This window comes from Podarcis gaigeae (assembly GCF_964106915.1).
Source record: "Podarcis gaigeae genome assembly, chromosome: 7".
Classification (NCBI taxonomy): domain Eukaryota; kingdom Metazoa; phylum Chordata; class Lepidosauria; order Squamata; family Lacertidae; genus Podarcis; species Podarcis gaigeae.
In genome coordinates this window covers 55,970,702-55,989,941 of record NC_139683.1, presented here as the reverse complement: position 1 = coordinate 55,989,941, position 19,240 = coordinate 55,970,702, and the positions used below count along the sequence as shown (strand labels likewise).

Sequence of the window (19,240 nt, the reverse complement as noted above, 5' to 3'; positions counted from 1 at the left end):
TCCCCTGAGTTCAAATCCTACAGGCTTCAGAATGTAAGATCCACAAACTGCTGGATCTGTCCAAAACCCCATCTATTCCAATATTCTTTTCCCACATAGCCAACCAGATGCCTATGGGATTTGCTTCTGTCCTGAGTAAACAAGCTGAGGACTGCCATGATGGTCAACAAAACTGAGAAAATGGTATAGTACAGTCTCTGGCCTTGAATAATGCCTTCATCGTTTAAAGTGATGGCATTGTATTGGAGGGACTTCATATCCCCCAAATGCTTGAGGCCCAGTCCTGGGATGTGCTGAATACAGACTCCTTCATGGAACAAAGAACTGGCAACTCAGGCCCTCTGACAATCCACTTTTCCAGTGCCTGAGCCCTCACCTTAAGCTAGAATAAAGGCCGTCCCCCTGAAGAGATGACAGAAAGTTGAAGAAGCACTGGGCTTCAGGGCAAACCGCCACACCTTTAAGAAATCCTCTCCTTATCGAGGACAGCAGTCTTCAGAGTTTTTGTCCTGCTATATCACACTCATTATTGCCCAGGACACCACAGGAAGATGTTTGTTTCTTAGGAGCTGTCCACAGTTCTGCAGGCCCTTTGTGTTTTTATTCCCTGTCTTTGTGACCTTCCTTTCTTTCTTTCTTTCTTTCTTTCTTTCTTTCTTTCTTTCTGAAAAGCCACTGCTAGCTTTTACTAAGGACTCTCTTGGGCTAGATAACTTTGTTCTTTAGAGGCCCCATCTGTATGATACATTTAAAGCAGTATCATACCATTCCATACAGCCATGGCTTCCTTCTCAGAATTACTATTCCCAGAGTTCACTGGGACGAGGGATTGACTGTTAAAACACTCTGAGCAGTTCTGGGCAGGGAAATAGGAGTCTTCTAATAACTCTCATCACCATTAACGAACTACAGCTCCCAGGATTTGTTGGGGGAAGCAACAACTGTTTAAAGTGGTATGATACTGCTTTAAATGTATAGTGAAGATGGGGCCTGAGTTTCTGTGTGGCTTCAGCTGATTCTTGAAGGAATTGTCTATTTCCCCCATAGGAATTATCCAGCCCAAACTACATGCTACACCATTTTATCTTGGGACAGAGACATGTAGAAATATAAGCATCTCATGCTTCAAAATAAATTATGCCCAGATCAAATTATCTGCAAACAATGAGATTTTATGTCGTTTTATTTTTTGCCTGCAACAAACTGGGCTTGGCTCACTTGCTTGAGCCATCTGCAGCTCTTTGCTCAGAAAACTCGTTTTGTGGTGTATTTGTGGCGCATTGTTGTGAGCTTTGTGTAGGATGATTGAGCAAGCATGATAGGATTGCCTCTTGCTCATGTTTCTCTCTTACGATTCTAGGGCTTAGATTTCAGTAAGGAAAAAAGAAGATGTTTCTAGAAAAGAAGAAAGTACTTCTTCACACAGTTCACAGGTCAACTATGGAAGCTGTTCCCACAAGAGCTAGTGCTGTTGCATTCATATCCTGCTTCCATGCTTCCCACAGACACCTGGTTGGCCACTGTCAAAACAGGATGCTGGACAGATGCTCCAGCAGGCCTTGTAATTGGTCAATTGATTACAATGTGCTTACACCTCTTTTTTTCAGGATCTTATGGACATTCCTTTTATCCTCTCAACAGCCCTGTGAGGTGGGTTATGCTGAGGAAAAAGTGACTGAGAAACCTGTTTTTAATTAAAAAACCGTATTCACAAAACCGAGCCCAACTCACCCTGAAAAGATAAACAAATCTGCTTCTGAGCCCTTAATCCCACTCACTGTTCCTGAAATAGTCAGGAGGAAAGCTGCACCAGCCTTCGTAAATTACAGAAAGTGGCAAATGGACAGCAGGAGAGGCTGTGGCAGGAAATTGCAGGATCCAGATGGGGAACAATGTGGACTAGTTGTGCCAGCTGGCATACACTGAGTGATCCTCAAGAGCTCTGGCTTAACGTCAGCCTTGACATGTTGTGCTTAAAAAAAAAAAAAAAACCAGAATGCATAATCTTCACATGGCTGCTTTTTGTATTCTAGTTACAGATTGCATAAGGTCACACACTCCGCTGAGCACATGTTTTTGTGTCAACACATGCCGTTTGGGTCAGGTGCAGATCTGCTGTCCTCGGGTACAGCAGTATTAGGCATCTTAAAGGCATGTTCCTCAGATTCATGGGGATAATAATGACCTATTTTCTTCAGCTCAATTGCTTGCTTAATTTGTTTTACTCATTTGCAGACTCCCTGCTGCTGAGAATCAAATATTTATCATTTGGTGCCCAGGAGCTGTTTTTAAGAAAATAAGCTTGGGCATAGGCCAATGGACTGTTTTGAAATCTTTTTTAAAAAAATGTCATTTTAATGTTACTTTTTCTCTCTGCTGTCGTTGGTTCAGAGTAATATCCTGGTCCTAAATGTTTATGATGCCCTATCTGCCTTTATTGTTTGAACATAAACCCTTGCAACTGGTACCACATTTTGCAATATTTCCCAGTGTAAATTAGTAAATTTGTTGGAATAAATTAATATTTCCATCCCCTCAAGTAAATTTGAAATTAAATAACAGAATTACAGTAGTCATGCTGAGAAAGGACTTCAGCTCACTCAGAGTCCCAGTAATCTTAACTATTCCCATGCATGCTTTCTTGAGAGTCAGGGTGAAACTTCATATTATTCTAAACGCAACCCCCAAAATAGTTCCCCTTCCATATTGGAAAACCCTGTTTCCTGATGCCACAGTGCAGAACTATTCTGTGAAGGCAAACTGATTTTCAAAGGAAAAGCTCAAATGGAAAATGAGCCCTAATGCATGTCTGAAGGAGGTGTCTAGACTCCAACCAGCTATTTTTTAAAGCAAAAATATAAGCTTGCAAAGAAGATTGTGCAAAAGAAACATTACAACGACAATTTCTGTCTACAGCTATCGCTGATATCTGGATCCCTGCTGTTCTTGTGAAAGTATTTAATAGAGATAACGTCTTAAAATTATGTACTCTTTCCAAATTATGAGCCCTTTCTCACTTTTCTAAAAATAACTGTGTACAGAACAGTTTGCCGAGCAGTTTTGTTCAAAATGCGGATGTGGCAATAGTTTTGTGGAATGTTTCCCATTCCTGTTTCAAAATCAGTATGCATACAAATGTGCACTTGGAAGAAATGCATCCATTTTATTGTTCATTATATTCCCTGTCACTACAAACCTAACAAGAAATCAAGATTACACACACACGGAAAGGAAAGGATCTGAAGGCTATTTAATTGATTTTGGTTTCCCAGTCTTATAGCTGCTCCCTGAATCTGGAGATTCATTGATGCTTTATAACAGCAGTAACAGCAGCTGGAAAAGTGATCTTGCATAGGCCAGTTCTAGATTAAAAAATGATTCAATCTCTTACTCTTTATGTGTCCTTGCATTACAGTTCCTTGCAGGTGTAAAAGCTCTGCTGTCTACATGGATCTTCTCTGCTACGGAGAAGAGCTTTTAAAATTATGGAGGTGTAAGCTTGACTGAAGTGAATGAGGACGCTCACTTAAGAGACAGCTCCAACCATATGTGCCTAAGCTGCTGTTTCACCATAAACTTCAATATACTTAGCCCATTATCTGCATGCTTAAAGCACATATGGAGCTCTACACTGGGGCTGTAATGGTTCCTTAATAATTTGAAGACTGCATCCTTCCATGCTTCTATCAGTTCAGATGCAACTTGTGTGCCAAGCCCTGACACTTGTTCCCACTGACTGTCCTTCAAAATAGAACTCTTCCCCATTCTCCCATGTCTTTTATCAGGGATGTTATAGCAGCAGATTTCCTGCAATGGATTGGGATTCAGCTCTATAACTATTGAAGCCCCTTCCAGCTGTAGCCTTCTGTCTTTCAGCAGCATTTAAGGTCTCTTTATTTGGGCAGGCTCTTTAGAGCCAAAACTAAATCCATTAAGCGTCAGCGGGCTTTATATATTAGACACCTATTTTATCTTTGTCATTTTATCATTATAAGACTTCAGTCCTTTTGACAACACTGGCTAAAAATTTGCAGCTACATAACAACCAAATATGTTTTCAGCTTCGCTTAATTAATACAGGAGACTCTTCACACTTTTCCTCAGAGGCTTTATATATTCACAGGTTAAATGCACATTTGAGAAAGATCTACATTTTGTATTTCAAAGGCTTCCATCAAAACATCTTGTTCCACATGATTTTAGCATCAGGCAGATGGAATGAAGTGGTTTGTCTGAATCACACTCTGAAAAGGAAGTGCACCAAGGAGGTGTGACTTTGCATAGACACCAGGCAATTAAATGTTTTCATGCAATGCGGCAAACAGGAACTCGTGTGGTTAGTTCTACTGACACTTCTTCTTCTTTTTTTGTAAAAGCCAATTAAAAAATACCATTCTGTGTAATTATTATTCCATGAGAAATATCATACGCTGCCATGTAATAGCACTATGAGAAAATAAGTTTTTTAAAAAAAACATTTTAATTGCCTACCAGCTCAGAGATGAGTAACTAACAAAGATAGACTTGGCTAATTGATGAATGGACAGTGTTTATAACAAGTAATTAAAGACTGGATATTTTCCAAGGCAAGAATGAAAAAAATTCAATAATGAAAATGCATCTTTGCATCCCCAAATATGGGTATGGTTCTAGGCCAAATATGGTTCTAGGCTGGAATTGCATTGTACCGGGCTAATCCTATACAGTGGTACCTCAGGTTACATACGCTATGCCGCCTGTTACATACGCTATGCCGCCTATACAGTGGTACCTCAGGTTACATACGTTATGCCGCCTGTAGGGGTGTGGCACCCAGCCTGGGCAGGGAACAGTCATGATGGCACCCTGCTGGGATCGCACTGCCGGGGGCGGTGCACTCCCCCCACACTCTTTCTCTGCCAGTCTTCCCAGGTAAGCAGAGTACATTACAGTCATACAGTGGTGCCTCGCAAGACGAAATTAATCCGTTCCGTGATTTTCTTCGTCTAGCGGTTTTTTCGTCTTGCGAAGCAAGCCCATTGACAGCTTAGCGGATTAGCGTTATTAGCGGTCTAGCGGCTTTTAGCGATCAGCTGATAAGCGGCTTAGCGCTTAGGGAAAGGGCGAAAAAAAGCGGGGGGGAAAGCGGGAACTCGCAAGATTTTTTCGTCTTGCGAAGCAACCCCATAGAGAAATTTGTTTAGCGAAGCGCCTCCAAAAACGGAAAACCATTTCGTCTAGCGGGTTTTTCGTCTTGCGAGGCGTTCGTCTTGCGGGGCACCACTGTACCTCATGTTGTGTCCACTTCAGGTTATGTGTTTTCGTGTTGCGTCCCACAGCAACCTGGAAGTACTGGAATGGGTTACTTCTGAGTTTTGCAGCTTGTGCATGCTCAGAAGCGCTAAATTGCACCACGCCCAGACGCGGTACTTTGGCTTGCATCAGTTCCGTGTTATGGACAGGCCTCCGGAATGGATCCCGTCCATAACATGAGGTTCCACTGTACAGTGGTACCTCGGGTTAAGTAATTAATTCATTACGGAGGTCTGTACTTAACCTGAAACTGTTCTTAACCTGAAGCACCACTTTAACTAATGGGGCCTCCTGCTGTCACCGCGCCGCCGGAGCCCGATTTCTGTTCTCATCCTGAACCAAAGTTCTTAACCTGAAGCACTATTTCTGGGTTAGCGGAGTCTGTAACCTGAAGCGTATGTAACCTGAAGCATATGTAACCTGAGGTACCACTGTATTGGCTTCATAACAACCCTGGGTGCAGCCATCACTTTTTAACAAGCAAGTATGGTAGCTTAGACTGAAGGACGGTGACTTTCCAATTAGCACATGCTAAAGGAAAGAATGGTCATGCTGTAATAGGAATATATAACTTTCTCAGTTTTGCTCTGTAATTTGTTCTGTAGATATTTTCAAAACTGTCTGGGAAACATGAGAGATGCTTCTCTAAAAGTATTGTGCAATCATATGAATTATTTGTGGTTTGGAAAGTGTTAGTAAAGACATCCATTTGAAGTGACACACTTTGCAAAGTGTGTGGAGAACAACCTGATTATATTTGTTGGATTAGCAACAACAAAAAACCTTAAATGCTAATGATATATGTTTGCTAATTTAGTGCTGCATGCTCATGCTGCAATAAAACAGTAAGTACATTTCATTTTTTCGTAATGGATTTCACCATGGGCCTGCTTTGAAGGACACACTGGAATAATTTGATTTTTAGAGCTTCATAAAACTCTTTTCTCTGGTTGACAGATGTATGTTTATCACATGGTGGCTACAACACCCAGTGGTGCCTTGCATGTCCATGTGTGAGTGGGCATTCAGGATCAAAAACCATCAATCAAACTTTCATATCGACTCATGTCACCTCAAATGCAGTCCTTTTCGATGGAGTCATCTCACAGTCAGCTATGAGGCCTCAAAAGTGGCAAATTCATCTGATGTGAGGAGCATGCAGATGTTTGAACCAACCTTTAGAGTTGTTGTCATCTGCAACAGAGTAACTCAGCTACTCCTTAGGAATATGAAATATATTGCATACTTAAGCTAATGTTGCTTGTTATTATCTATATGGTGGGTGCATTGTTTTTTTCTCTCTCATAAATGCTATGTTAGATGACATATTGATGTATTATTTGACACATACTCCTATCCCCCTTCCCTTATGGTATTATGTACAGTGGTACTTTTGTTCTCAAACTTAATCCGTTCCTGAAGTCCTTTCCAAAAACAAAGCGTTCCAAAACCAAGGTGTGCTTTCCCATAGAAAGTAATGCAAAGCGGATTAATCCGTTCCAGGGTTAAAACAACCCCTAAAACAGCAATTTAACATGAATTTCACTGTCTAACGAGACCATTGAAAATGAAAATGAAAGCAATAAACAATGTATTGCAGTCATACAGTCAATCAATCAGTAGCTGAACTGGGTTCCACACAGTCACAAAAACAAAACAAAAAGAGCTGCAAAAACAAAAACGCAAAATAAATAGCAAAAACAGACCGACCTCAGTGTAACACTCAAAATGGATGTGTGGCACTCAAATCAGAAGCATAAGACTCAAAATGGAGCACGTTCGGCTTCCAATAAAAGTTCGCAAACCGGAACACTTACTTCCGGGTTTACAGTGTTTGGGTTCCAAGTTGTTTGAGTACCAAGGCATTTGAGAACCAAGGTACTACTATATATCACACACAAACACGCAACCACATACACATATGGTGACATATTGTCAGGTGACAAGTGATTAATAAGTTTAATAAATACTTTTTGGGAAAGATGTTTCTTTCATGCTAGCTTCATGGTAGGGTCTGCCACCATTCCTGTGGCTACGGCTGTCTTGTGCAATGAACTGAGCACGTCCAGGCTGGTCAAACTGGTTTCAAACAGGCCAAGCGGGAACATACTTCAGAAATATCTTTCTCCTCTCTTCTGTTTATACCTGTGTACAGCAACACTCATTCTTCTTCTGTAAACTGTCAGGAAAAACAGGCATATGTTGTTGTTGTTGTTTAGTCGATTAGTCGTGTCCAACTCTGTGACCCCAAGGACCAGAGCATGCCAGCATATGTACAGCATATGTACATATGTACAGCATGTGTACAGCAGGGCAAATGAGCGACACCACTAAAAAAATTATTTCCTTTGGCGTCGCATCTGGCCCCCTCAATTATTTGGAGAAGTGAGCAGCTCTGCAGTTAATGTCATAAAGTGGAATACAGTGGTACCTCGGGTTCCATACGCTTCAGGTTACAGACTCCGCTAACCCAGAAATATTACCTTGGGTTAAGAACTTTGCTTCAGGATGAGAACAGAAATCATGCTCTGGTGGTGCGGCGGCAGCAGGAGGCCCCATTAGCTAAAGTGGTGCTTCAGGTTAAAAACAGTTTCAGGTTAAGAACGGACCTCCAGAACGAATTAAGTACTTAACCCGAGGTACCACTGTACATTTATTAGGAATAGCCAGCCACAATGACCAACCAATGTTCAGAAATGATGAGTGTTTGCAGTCCTACAGAATCTAAAGTGCACTGTCAGCTACCTCTGATTTACATGATCTCAATAACCATTAATCCAGAGGCAGTATTAAGGAAGGCGAATATAATTATTCTCATATAAATCGATGTGGGTTTATATTATTTTTAATTGCATTTACATCCTACTTTTTTCTCCAAGGAGCCCAAGGTGGTGTAAACTCAAGGTGGTTCTCCCCTTCCTCATTTAATCCCTACAAGCAACCCTAAGTTAGTTCTTGGTATGAGCTTTCGTGTGCATGCACACTTCTTCAGATACCTGCATGCACACGAAAGCTCATACCAAGAACTAACTTAGTTGGTCTTTAAGGTGCTACTGGAAGGATTTTTTTTGTTTTGACTATGGCAGACCAACACGGCTACGTATCTGTAACTGGACCTATGAGGTGGGTTAGGCTGAGAGGCAATGACTGGCCCATGGTCACCCAGTAAGATTCATGACTGAGGCGGGAATTGGACCCTGGTGTCCCAGGTCCTGGTATGACACTCTAACCACTACACTACACTGGTTCAGGTAGTTTAGCTTGTTGAAGGCCAACTGGTTACCTGAGATGTGAACCAGAATCTTCTGGGCTCACACAGTTGACTACTAAGCTGTAGCAAAACCTAAATGCTGTTGCTCAAATTGCACAAATTGGTGGTGGGGAGAATCTCTTCTAGAAGTTGGCAGACAATATGAAATAAGGATCAATAAACAGCAGTTAACTCCCACCCTTATAGCATACAGAAGTGCTATTAAAATATCACTAATCTGAAAGAAGTTGGCAGTACAAGAATCATGTCAATTTTACTCATGTGATTTCAATGGATTCTCCCACTGAAAAGAACAAACATTGGGTTCTCCTTGCCTTGTGTTTGCAGCCTGTTTTGTTCTCCCTGTCTTTCCAAGTGGCATACCTTTCTATCCCTGCTTCCCTCTCACCCACTCGGAAAGACGTGCCAACTGACTTTTTTCTCTGGATTCTCTCTGGTTTCTGTTCCACTTCAGGGAATCAGCATTCTTTTTTGGTCACTGTGGGGAGCAGAGCCTTTAAAAATCTTCCTGGAAGTAGTTAAATGTCAGCAGAGCCTGCACGATTCTTCGTGCACAGCCAACTTGCTTTCAAGGTATTGATGTTTTAATAGTGTTTCTGTATACTATAAAGAATGGGAGTTAACTGCCGTTGATTGATCTTTATTTCTTCTTGTCTGCCAACTCCCAGAAGTGGTTTGTGGCTTATTACTGGGTAAATTATATTAATCAACCACACTAGCATTTAGCAGGCAGATTTTGAGGATGACTTGGATTTGGAGAATTCACTAATGCTTCCGGGTAATTTGTAGCTTGATAGCATGCACAGACTTAATATTTGATGTACAACAATTCACTCCTACAGCTGTTTAGGATCAGGCTGCCTAGTGAGTCAGTGTGACAACAGCTTAAAACAATCAAGAACTTTCTATGCATTGGGCTAAGCCTGCCACACAGTGAACCCTGTAGTCCGGATATTGCCCCTACCATGCCTGATCATTGATCATGCTGGCTGAGGCTGATGGGAGTATGATTCCAACAGCATTCTGCAGAATCACAGGTTGCATCACCAAAAAAAGGAGGACATGGATAACTACAAAACTGACATAAACAAATTGTGAGCCCTCCACAGGATTAGATACAGGGTTGCAGCCCCTCTGGTCAGTAGTGCAGAAGTAGTCAATGTGGTGCTCTGTATATGTTGTTGGACTACAACTCCCATCATCCCTGACATTTGTCCATGCTAGTTCAGACTAATGGGAATTGGAGTTCAGCAGCATCTGGAGGGCACTGCATTGGGTACCCCTTCCTTAGCGTACATAGAGTTAAAGAGACTATAGTTGACTGGCTGATTTTGGAATAACGTAACTTTTTTACTGTTTTTGTCTGTAGTTCTGGAAGAAATTTGAGGAGCACCATGGGGAACCATGTTGGAAAACGGGAACAGAGTACCGAGAAGGCAAAGGTAAGAGAGAGTCTGATTTCAAGCATAGTGCTAACTGGATAACAAATGGAAATAATTTAGAGATAATTTCTTACATTTCCCGGAAGTTTTTATTGCTACTCAAGTTCATGGTTAGTGAAAATTTTGGTAGGTACAATTTTGTCCCCATCATTTCAGGGCTGTAACAGGATTTGGTTGTGTCTCATATAACAGCTATAAACTCAGAGTGTTCTTTGGATCAGCGTTTAGGAACGTTGCTAAATATAAAGTATGTTTTTGTTTTTTTAATTTGACCTCTAAGCTGCATGATTTTATGTCTCATATATAAGAAGACCTCCCCAAATGGTTCATCCACTGAGGATTCAAAACTGAGTTTTTTTATTTTTGTTGTCTTTGCTCTTTTCCCAATAGAAGCCAACATAGACACACACACACCCTCAAAGCACATATATTCTTTTGGGAAACTTGGAAGAGTCTCCTATTTATCCCTGCTAAGGAAAACAACAAAAGGCGTGGAGGGAGGAATTAATGGCATATTTGATTTGGAGCTTTACAAAAGTCCTTGGATAATTTTGCTGCTGAAGAAGGGGAGGTTCTGTGTGGTGATTAGATGCTGCTGACTGTACTATTGATATTTAGGTTTGCAAATAAAGTGATTCAGATGTGCTGGTTTCATTTTAACTGTTTCATTTCTCTCTTGCCATTTCCCTTGAAATATGAGCCAGTGACTGGTTTTGCTAGTGTTTCAACATATCCTAAAACACATCTTAAGCAGCATGTATTGGTTTTTGTGTTTTTCCAGAGTCAATTTTCAGAACCAGGTAATACTTTATTGGGAAGGAAATACCCAGAGTAGAGTGCTGAACATGTAGGTGAGGCACAGAATTAATTCCTTCTAACATATCACGTGATTTCATTCAATTAACGTTACCGTTCTGTGAACCTTTTCCTGGCATACCTACTATGCTTTTTTACTATGTTTTCATATGTACAGTACCATAAGCTACCCAGAGTGGTTGGGGAAACCCAGCCAGATAGGTGGGGTGGTAATAATAATAATAATAACAATAATAATAATAATAATATTTTGACATAGGATTTCTCCTTCTTTTTAGCTGCATGTAGCAGTCAGGACAACTTTCCAGTGAGATTTTACAAACAACCCCACCTACCTTAGCTGCAGCTGCAGAAACCTGTCTGTCTGACTGTTTGTCTTTCGCTCTGTGTTTTTAGTTACTATCTGTTGTCTTTGGTGCAATCACATTGTCACATCACTCGAAAGGGTTCTGGCAGGTTCTTAGAATAAGTGCTGAGCATCCACCTTCAGCCACCATATGTGAGAAAGAAGGAAAATCATCCTGACCTGCAAAGGGTGGGGGGTTGGTTATGAAGTTGTTGCAGCTGTATGATTTGAAATACTCATATTATTACTTGGAGAGGTGGTTTAGTGAAGTTAAGGTGCATTGAGGTGTCCTCAGTCCAAAGATCCTTAAACTAATTGTGTATGGCCTGCAGCATTTTCCAGCTCTGTGGGCCCACTCCTGCTCTATGGACCACCCCTCTGGGAATTGCTTCTTCTTCCATTTTGTGTGTGTAAGAGAGAGGGAGGGGAGGGATGGAGTGGCACAGAAAGAGAAAGAGCTATGCAATTTCACAACCATGCAGCAACTGTCAGTTGTGCACCCTCCCCTTCGACTTTACCTGTGGGTGAACAGCTCTTTGCAGGAAAATAATTCCCTTGTACTATACAGTATAGGCATTATGTAGCCAGTGTGGATGTTTTGAATAAAACCTGTGCGCTGAACACCTTCCCTTAATTAGCCAGCTCTGCCAACAAAAGAAGCAATGGACAAACTGAACTGTAGCTTCCTTTAAAATAACCCAGCTGCATTTATGATTCCCTTCTTGTGTCATCAACCTGCTTCTTTTCAGCCTTTCTTTACATGAACACTTGAAACAGGCTTAGAAAGTCTATTAAAACCACGAAGAGGGGGAATATTGAGAAATAAATTTTGCCTCCTTTCTCTTTGCTTTTTGCAAAGCGCTCTTCAAATTGTCTTGTTTCTGAAGTACAAATGTTTAAGATAAAGTGTGTTTTGTTGTTGGTGACTTCCCATCAGGCAGCATTCGATCACTGTACTTAAAATAATTAAGGCAGGAGCTGAAAGAGATGTTTTTGCAAGACAGGAAGTGGCAGTGTTCTTGTGGTTTTGGTCTTCAGGCTGGAAGAGGTGATGGGGAGAGCGGAAGCTTTGTTTTCCCACATTCAGCAGACTTCAGTTTGTATCCAGGCTGATTATACTGTAAATTTAAAAAATGGCATGAACTGCCCTGCAGAAACCAAAGCATGGCTTATTGATAAACTTCTTTTTCTTCAAATTATATTCCTCCCTCCCCCCTGCCATTTCTGTCTGAAGGTAATTACCCCCACTATGTGCTTTTAAGCTTGTGCATAAAAGATCGAGAGTTAGGGGCGGGCCAGGAGGTGAGCAATTTTTCTGGTGATACTGAGTTGTTCAGGATCATTAAAACAAAACAAAACAAAAGGATTGTGAAAATAATAATAATAATAATAATAATAATAATAATAATAATAATAATGGTGATGATGTGTACGTTTATGGTTATCCCACATAAAAAGGGGGATATTATGGAGTTGGAAAAGGTTCAAAAAAGGGCAACCAAACTGATCGAGGGGATGGAGCAACTCCCTTCTGAGGAAAAGTTGTGTTATTTGGCACTTTTTATATTAGAGAAACAACAACAACAACTACTACAACAACAACAATAATAATTTATTTATACCCCGCCTATCTGGCTGGGTTTTCTCAGCCACTCTGGGCGGCTTCCAACAAAATATTAAAATACAATAGTCTGTCAAACATTAAAAGCTTCCCTAAACAGTAAGAAAAGTAAGAAGTGACATTATAGAAGTTTATAAAATGATGCCTAGCATGGAGAAAGTGGATAGAGAAAAGTTTCTCTCCCCCTCTCTTAAGACTAGAACTTATGGACTTTCAATGAAGCTGAATGCTGGAGGATCTGAAAGGACTTCTTCATGCAGCACCTAGCTAAACGATGGAATGCGCTCACAAATGAGACAGTGGTGGCCGCCAACCTGGATGGCTTCAAAGGAAGATTAGACAAATTTGTAGATATAAAGGCTACCAGTGGCTACTAGCCATGATGCCTATGTTCCACTGTCAGAGGCAGTATGCCTCTGAATGCTAGTGGCTTGGAAAGGCAGGTGGTCAGGGTGCTGTTTCTCTTAGGTCCTGGTTTGAGGGGTTCCCACAGGCATCTGGTTTGCCACTGTGAGAACAGGATGTTGAAGAAGATGGGTCATTGGTGTGATCCAGCAGGATCTTCCTATGCCGCCATGTTTGTAAAGAAATAAAAAATAAAATAAAATCCCCATTGATACTGTTGCTGTGCCATAGCAGGGAAGATTATGACTGGTTTATGAGCTCACATATGAGGTTATGGTTCACATATGATTCTCTTGAAGAATGAGAATTTCAGTTATGAACATATTCATGCCCTTCCCAGAGAAACAGCCACATGTTTAAGGCCAAGGAAGTCTAGAAGAAGAGTTGGCATCACCAGAAGGAGAAATTTAATTGTCGTCCCCTCCCCCCACCAAGATTATCGAACCTGAATAGGAGAAGGAGGAAAGAAGCAACATCACTGATGAAAATAGGAGGAAAGTGAGACGCAAGGGTTGCGGGAAGGGAGTGAAGATGTGTTCACTGAGGTGGCATCAGTTATGGTTTTTCACCCTTTTAAGTCTGTGGTGTATGGCCTTTTAGGCTGAAGAACTGTTGGCCATTCAGCTGGGCCTCGGTGGGTCTGCAATTTCGTATGACCCATTTCTAATGGCAATATTTCTTAGACCAGGAGAATCTGTGTCTGCTTCTAATGCATTTATCCAATCCTGCAGAGACATCAGTTCAATACAAGTCAAATAGCATTTCTGCTTCTTTTATAGCAGCAAGTCATTAATCAAGGGAAGATTAAAGTACCTCTTGGGAGGAACAGATCTGGAATAACCACTTCCCTGGAGAGCCGTTGTTACATGGAGGTACTCCCCGCATTATTTTGATGATAAATAGACCTGACAAAAGATCTCTTAAGAATCTGCTCACAGATTTCTGGGTTGATATAACAATTTCAACTGGAAGCAGAATTCAGCTCATTAGTTATTAAGACTGACATGCTGTGATCGTATTCCAGTAACACATGCAGAATCAGAATCTAGAAAGAACTGGAGAAAAGATCAAAGAGAAGAGCAATAGAAGCTAGTGGAGTCTAAAGCAAGGAGGGGGAGTCTGGGGCCTTCCAGGTGCTGTTGAATTTCAGCAGCCTGAGCCAGCATGAACAATGGTCAGAGATGATGGGATATGATAGGGGGGCACTAGGGCTATTCCTACTTTGTAGAGTCCCCAATATTTCCACCTGGCCTGGAGGAGAAAACAGGCCTAGCTGTGAGGTATAATTGGAAAATATTCTACTTTTAAGTTTGCTTAATTCCCATGAAACAGATTTTCTAGAAGTTCTTCTCATTCTTATTGTGTAATAGACAAGACGCTGAGTATTAAACAGATCACTGACACTTCTATGTGTTTTATTTGCCGTCCCATTGCCCAGAAGATCTAATGAGCCAAATCTGATGGATGATATTTGAGGAGGTAGAAAAGAAGTATGTTGGGAAACTGCAAACCAGGATTCCTAAGTAATGAGGCATAATACGGCTGAGTTTTCCACTGGCTTTGAAAGAATGATCAAACTGAAACATAGACTATGTTTTATAAATGAAACCATTGATTGAAGCAAAAGGTCTTTTTTGCAGGTGGGCAAATTCCCTGTTCTGCTCTCCTCTTCCCATACGTGCACACCTATGTATATATTTTTATTTTTGTTGTGGGCATGCTATGCAGATAGCTTTCTCTGCTGCATCTACTTTTTTATTGAGCTGGAGTGACCAGAACTCCTCTGAGTCTTCCTGATCAGAAACAGATTATGCTCATGAGCTTCCCAGATACTTTTGGGCTGTCCATAGCTGAAAGCAGAGTCACATCTGGAAAGTGAATCTTAGACGCCTCATGGAATAGAAGGGCATAAAGGTAAAGGTAAAGGTACCCCTGCCCGTACGGGCCAGTCTTGACAGACTCTGGGGTTGTGCGCCCATCTCACTTAAGAGGCCAGGGGCCAGCGCTGTCCGGAGACACTTCCGGGTCACGTGGCCAGCGTGACATCGCTGCTCTGGCGAGCCAGAGCCGCACACGGAAACGCCGTTTACCTTCCCGCTGGTAAGCGGTCCCTATTTATCTACTTGCACCCGGAGGTGCTTTCGAACTGCTAGGTTGGCAGGCGCTGGGACCGAGCAGCGGGAGCGCACCCCGCCGCAGGGATTCGAACCGCCGACCTTTCGATCGGCAAGTCCTAGGCGCTGAGGCTTTAACCCACAGCGCCACCTGCGTCCTCATAGAAGGGCATAGGTAGGTGTAATTAGCCGAAGACAATTGCTATTTTGATAAGCCATGTCCACATTCTCTCATTTGATAAACATTGTCTCTCACCAGTGGCAGAGATGTGATACAGATCCACTCTATCTGAAAATAAAATCATCAGGATAACTTTTAACTGGAGAGAGAACTCATAGTTCATAGCAAATTCATTAAGATAAGTCTGTGTGTGTGTGTGTGTGTGTGTGTGTGCTTGTGTGTGTGTGTGAGAGAGAGAGAGAGAGAGAGAGAGAGAGAGAATCACTTTTCATATATTTTCTTTTTCATATTTTTGTGTGTTTCTGCCCCACAATAAATTGTGTAGGATATCCTCAGTTATAATGTTCCAGATATTATGGCAAATTTACAACAATCCAAAAATAACACCCCTTCATTTTCAGCAAATTTCTTCCCGCTTTTTCCAGTTACCTAAATCAGAGCTCTTATTAATTGTAGCAATTGATCAATCTCTCTTCTTTCTTTTTTTCTTTTTTTAAAAAAACAGCAACTGATGATCAAAATGCAATTTTTTGCTAGCTAATCCCAAGGAGGTTATATGCCTCGCCAGATACATTTCCACAGTTTCCAAGTTATTTCCCTTGCTCAGTTAGAGAGGGTGTCCTTATTTCCATAATTCTTTCCACTGTTAGGGTTTCACCTCTTTAGATTTCCCTCTTTGCCTGCCTTGCTAGAAGGAGAACTTAATCTTGATGGAGCAGTTGTGTTTACTGTGCTGCCATCCGCTATTTTACTTCAAGACAGCTTACTCCACAGGTTCAGTCACCAAATAATGCTCAGCTGAAAAAAAGATTGAAATGTTTCTTATCCGTAGGGTATGTTCTGGAAATGAACTTGGGCTTCTTTCTGCTATTGCTCTTCTCATGTCGGTACATGTACTTGTTACTGCTGTCTGGAATTCGTTGTTTTCAAATATAATTTGAGTTTACTAGAAATAGCACATTAATATCCTGGAATGCTATAACGGCCTTAAAAACGTGGCCCCCGTGATTGATGGACCATTGGTATGTCTATTACATTATGAGAGAAAGGGTAACTAGAACGACAGGCTGTTTTGGGCATGCAGTTAAAATTGATACCTTCCTTTAACCACAAGATGTCATTAAACATCCCCTTTCATTTCCCAGGATAGTTTCTGGAGTTGCATTTGACCAAATGAGACGTGTGAGATATGTTTCTTTTAAGTTTCAACCTGTAGTCTAGCTTTACAAGAGCACTTTTTTGAAAACAACATCAACTGTATAGATATGACACACCATGTTTGGGCGAAAAATAATGGATTGTTTCTAGCAGAACAGGACTTTCTATTTGTAGATGAGTCAGCTGTCACCTGGGAGTGAAAGGCAACAAGCCACTCCCTGCTATGGTATTTGGGTGAATCATTTCCTTGCAATTTCCACATCTTCGCTAGAAATCATAGATATTTATCTGAAGCTGCTACGGAAATTTCATGTGATATGAAGCTCTCTTCTTGCTCGACTTTCTGAGGTCAGCCAAATATTGTGCAAATGCCACTGTTGTTGTAAATAAACAAAACAAAACACTAAAATGCAACAGTTAATGCTTTTGATTTAGTATTTAGCTAGCCACATCTACCTGGTTTTAGTTTCTTCTTAAATCTAAGGGAAATCCTTATAAATCATTAGCATTGTTGCATATCTCTATGATTTGCACGTCATGGCTTGTATCTAAGGAAATGCTGAGTCAACGTCCTGTCAGTGCAAGAATTCCTGCTTGTGCAACCCAGCTTCCCCTCTCTCCTCGCCCCATGTCCCCCTTGGTCTGTTCTGGGGCTTCCCCCCTACCCTCCAGAGCAGATTTGTAGCAAACTTGTAGGGACACTCACAGGAATCTTTCCAATGATGCAACACTTACTTAGTGCAGTATTGGATACAAGCCCATAAGCTTCTGTAATGTAACACACTTGCTGATCAGTTACTTTTATTTGATTATAGGATTTTAAGAAAGATATTTACATAGTAAAGCAAGAAGGAAGGAAGTGTAGCCATTCAGATGGTGCTGGATTCTCATCAATCCTGGCCACCATGACCAATAACCAGGAATTATGCTATTTAATATCTGTTGGAAGCCATTGGGAGTAATCCTTTGGAGATTTGGGGTGTGGTGATAAAATCTGGCTTTAATTCTCCGTTACACCAGCAGAGTCGCTGCCTGTACTCAACTGGGGCCTGGATTCAACGGGGGTCCGGAGAAAGGCCATTAAACTTAAATTGAATAAGACAGACTGAGTGAAAGGTGGTTCCCGGAACTTGCCTGTTCTGCATGGATTTATATTCCCTGTGCAAGAACAGGTGTATAGTTTAGAGGTGTTACTAGAGTCATCATTGTCTCTAGGGACTCAGGTAGCCTCTGTTGTGAGGAGCACCTGTTACAAACTCCAATTGGTACACCAACTATGCTTTTTCCTGGCCTGGAATAATTTGGCTACTGTGACTGACACATAGGTAATCTCAATTTCGGATTTCTCTTGAGATTGAACCAGAAACCAGTGGCCGGGAAGTGGGGATCTGGTTGTGCAAAGCTGGCACCTGTGTGGAGGTTCCTGCACTGGTTGAGCTGGTAGCTTCTGGCCCCGTTCAAGGTCTTGTTGTTAACATATAAAGAACTTTCCAGACCTGCTGCAAAGGTCACCAGGAAAAATGCTATTAGTGGCATTACAACCTGCAGATTATTGTATAGCGGTGACCTGGAAAGGGGCATTTTTGACTGCTGTGTCTATTCTTTCGGATATCTTTCCTGTTGCTGATAGGAGGTGGTATGGTGGGGTAGAGGCAGGTGAATTGCTGCTGCTTACTGGGAGGGAGGGGGAAAGGTGGTGGCGAGGTCAGCAAGGTGCAAACACACCAAGCAGAGCCAATCTGTTCCCCTGCTAAAGCTTCTGCACTGTGCTGCCCTCACCTCTCTAAACCTTGGTAAGTAACAGCAACTCACCTGCTGGGAGGTCAGGAAAGTGCCTCCGCCCAACCTTACCATCCGCTACTGCCCCCTGCTGTACAGGAAGCACCATCTGTTTACACATCATCTAAAGACTTCTATTTTTGCTTGGCCTTCCCTGGTTATTTGTGTTGAAGCTTTGTATTTTCTGAAGCTGCTTTTAATGTTACGGGTTTTATATTGGTGGTTTTATATTGTATATTTAATAATAATGTTATGCACTGCTTGGAGATTGTTTAAATGATCAGTGGTTTTGAAATAATGTTAAATAAGATAATAGGTAGTGTCGTTCAGCAACAGCTGGCGAGCCACAGGTTCCCCGTCCCTGCTGCAATGAGAAAAGGATAGCATCAGGAAATTATGTTCATGTTGAGCAAACACTTCACTTCAGGGTGTATGCTGCTGGTGCAATAGAAAAATCATTTTTTTAATGCTAGGAAATCTTTCATCCATTATATAGTAATTGCTGTAATTTTGAAAAAAATAAATTAGAAATTTAATTGACATGCTAACATCTTCATACTTGGAATAAGAAAGGTAGAGAACCAAACGCTTTTTTCTTTGTTAGCACGGCAAACATGGAAGCCTTGTTGCTTCCTTTTTTTACTCTGAGATGACTGTGGAAAATAATGAGCTTATGAAAGGGATGGAAGTGACCTGCAGATAAAAGTTTAGTTCAGAATTGAGGTAAAGGGTGTGCTTAAGAATTCCACCAGGCATGTGGTGGCAAGGGAGAATGATGATGAATTGCAGCATATAAATGAGTTAACAGCCTAAAA

General features: G+C 41.4%; 1 protein-coding gene and 1 long non-coding RNA gene across 4 annotated transcripts in view; one reads left to right on the top strand and one right to left on the bottom strand.

Annotated features, from left to right (window-relative positions):
* MBP (myelin basic protein) overlaps positions 1–19,240 on the top strand; it is a 97,480-nt gene that overhangs the window by 15,544 nt on the left and 62,696 nt on the right. Inside the window, exon 2 of one of the 3 annotated variants that reach the window (XM_083747038.1) lies at positions 9,933–10,005. The exons of the other annotated variants lie outside the window; for them this stretch is intronic. Within the exon in view, the coding sequence (XP_083603164.1) occupies positions 9,958–10,005 (48 nt within the window). The 5' untranslated portion in view covers positions 9,933–9,957. The remainder of the gene's footprint in view (positions 1–9,932; positions 10,006–19,240) is intronic. 3 annotated transcript variants of the gene reach the window in all.
* LOC310849041 lies at positions 4,092–9,591 on the bottom strand. The gene is made up of 3 exons (XR_014566756.1): positions 8,409–9,591; positions 7,263–8,235; positions 4,092–4,244 (listed from the first exon to the last, which is right to left on the bottom strand). It is a non-coding gene; the product is annotated as an uncharacterized lncRNA (long non-coding RNA).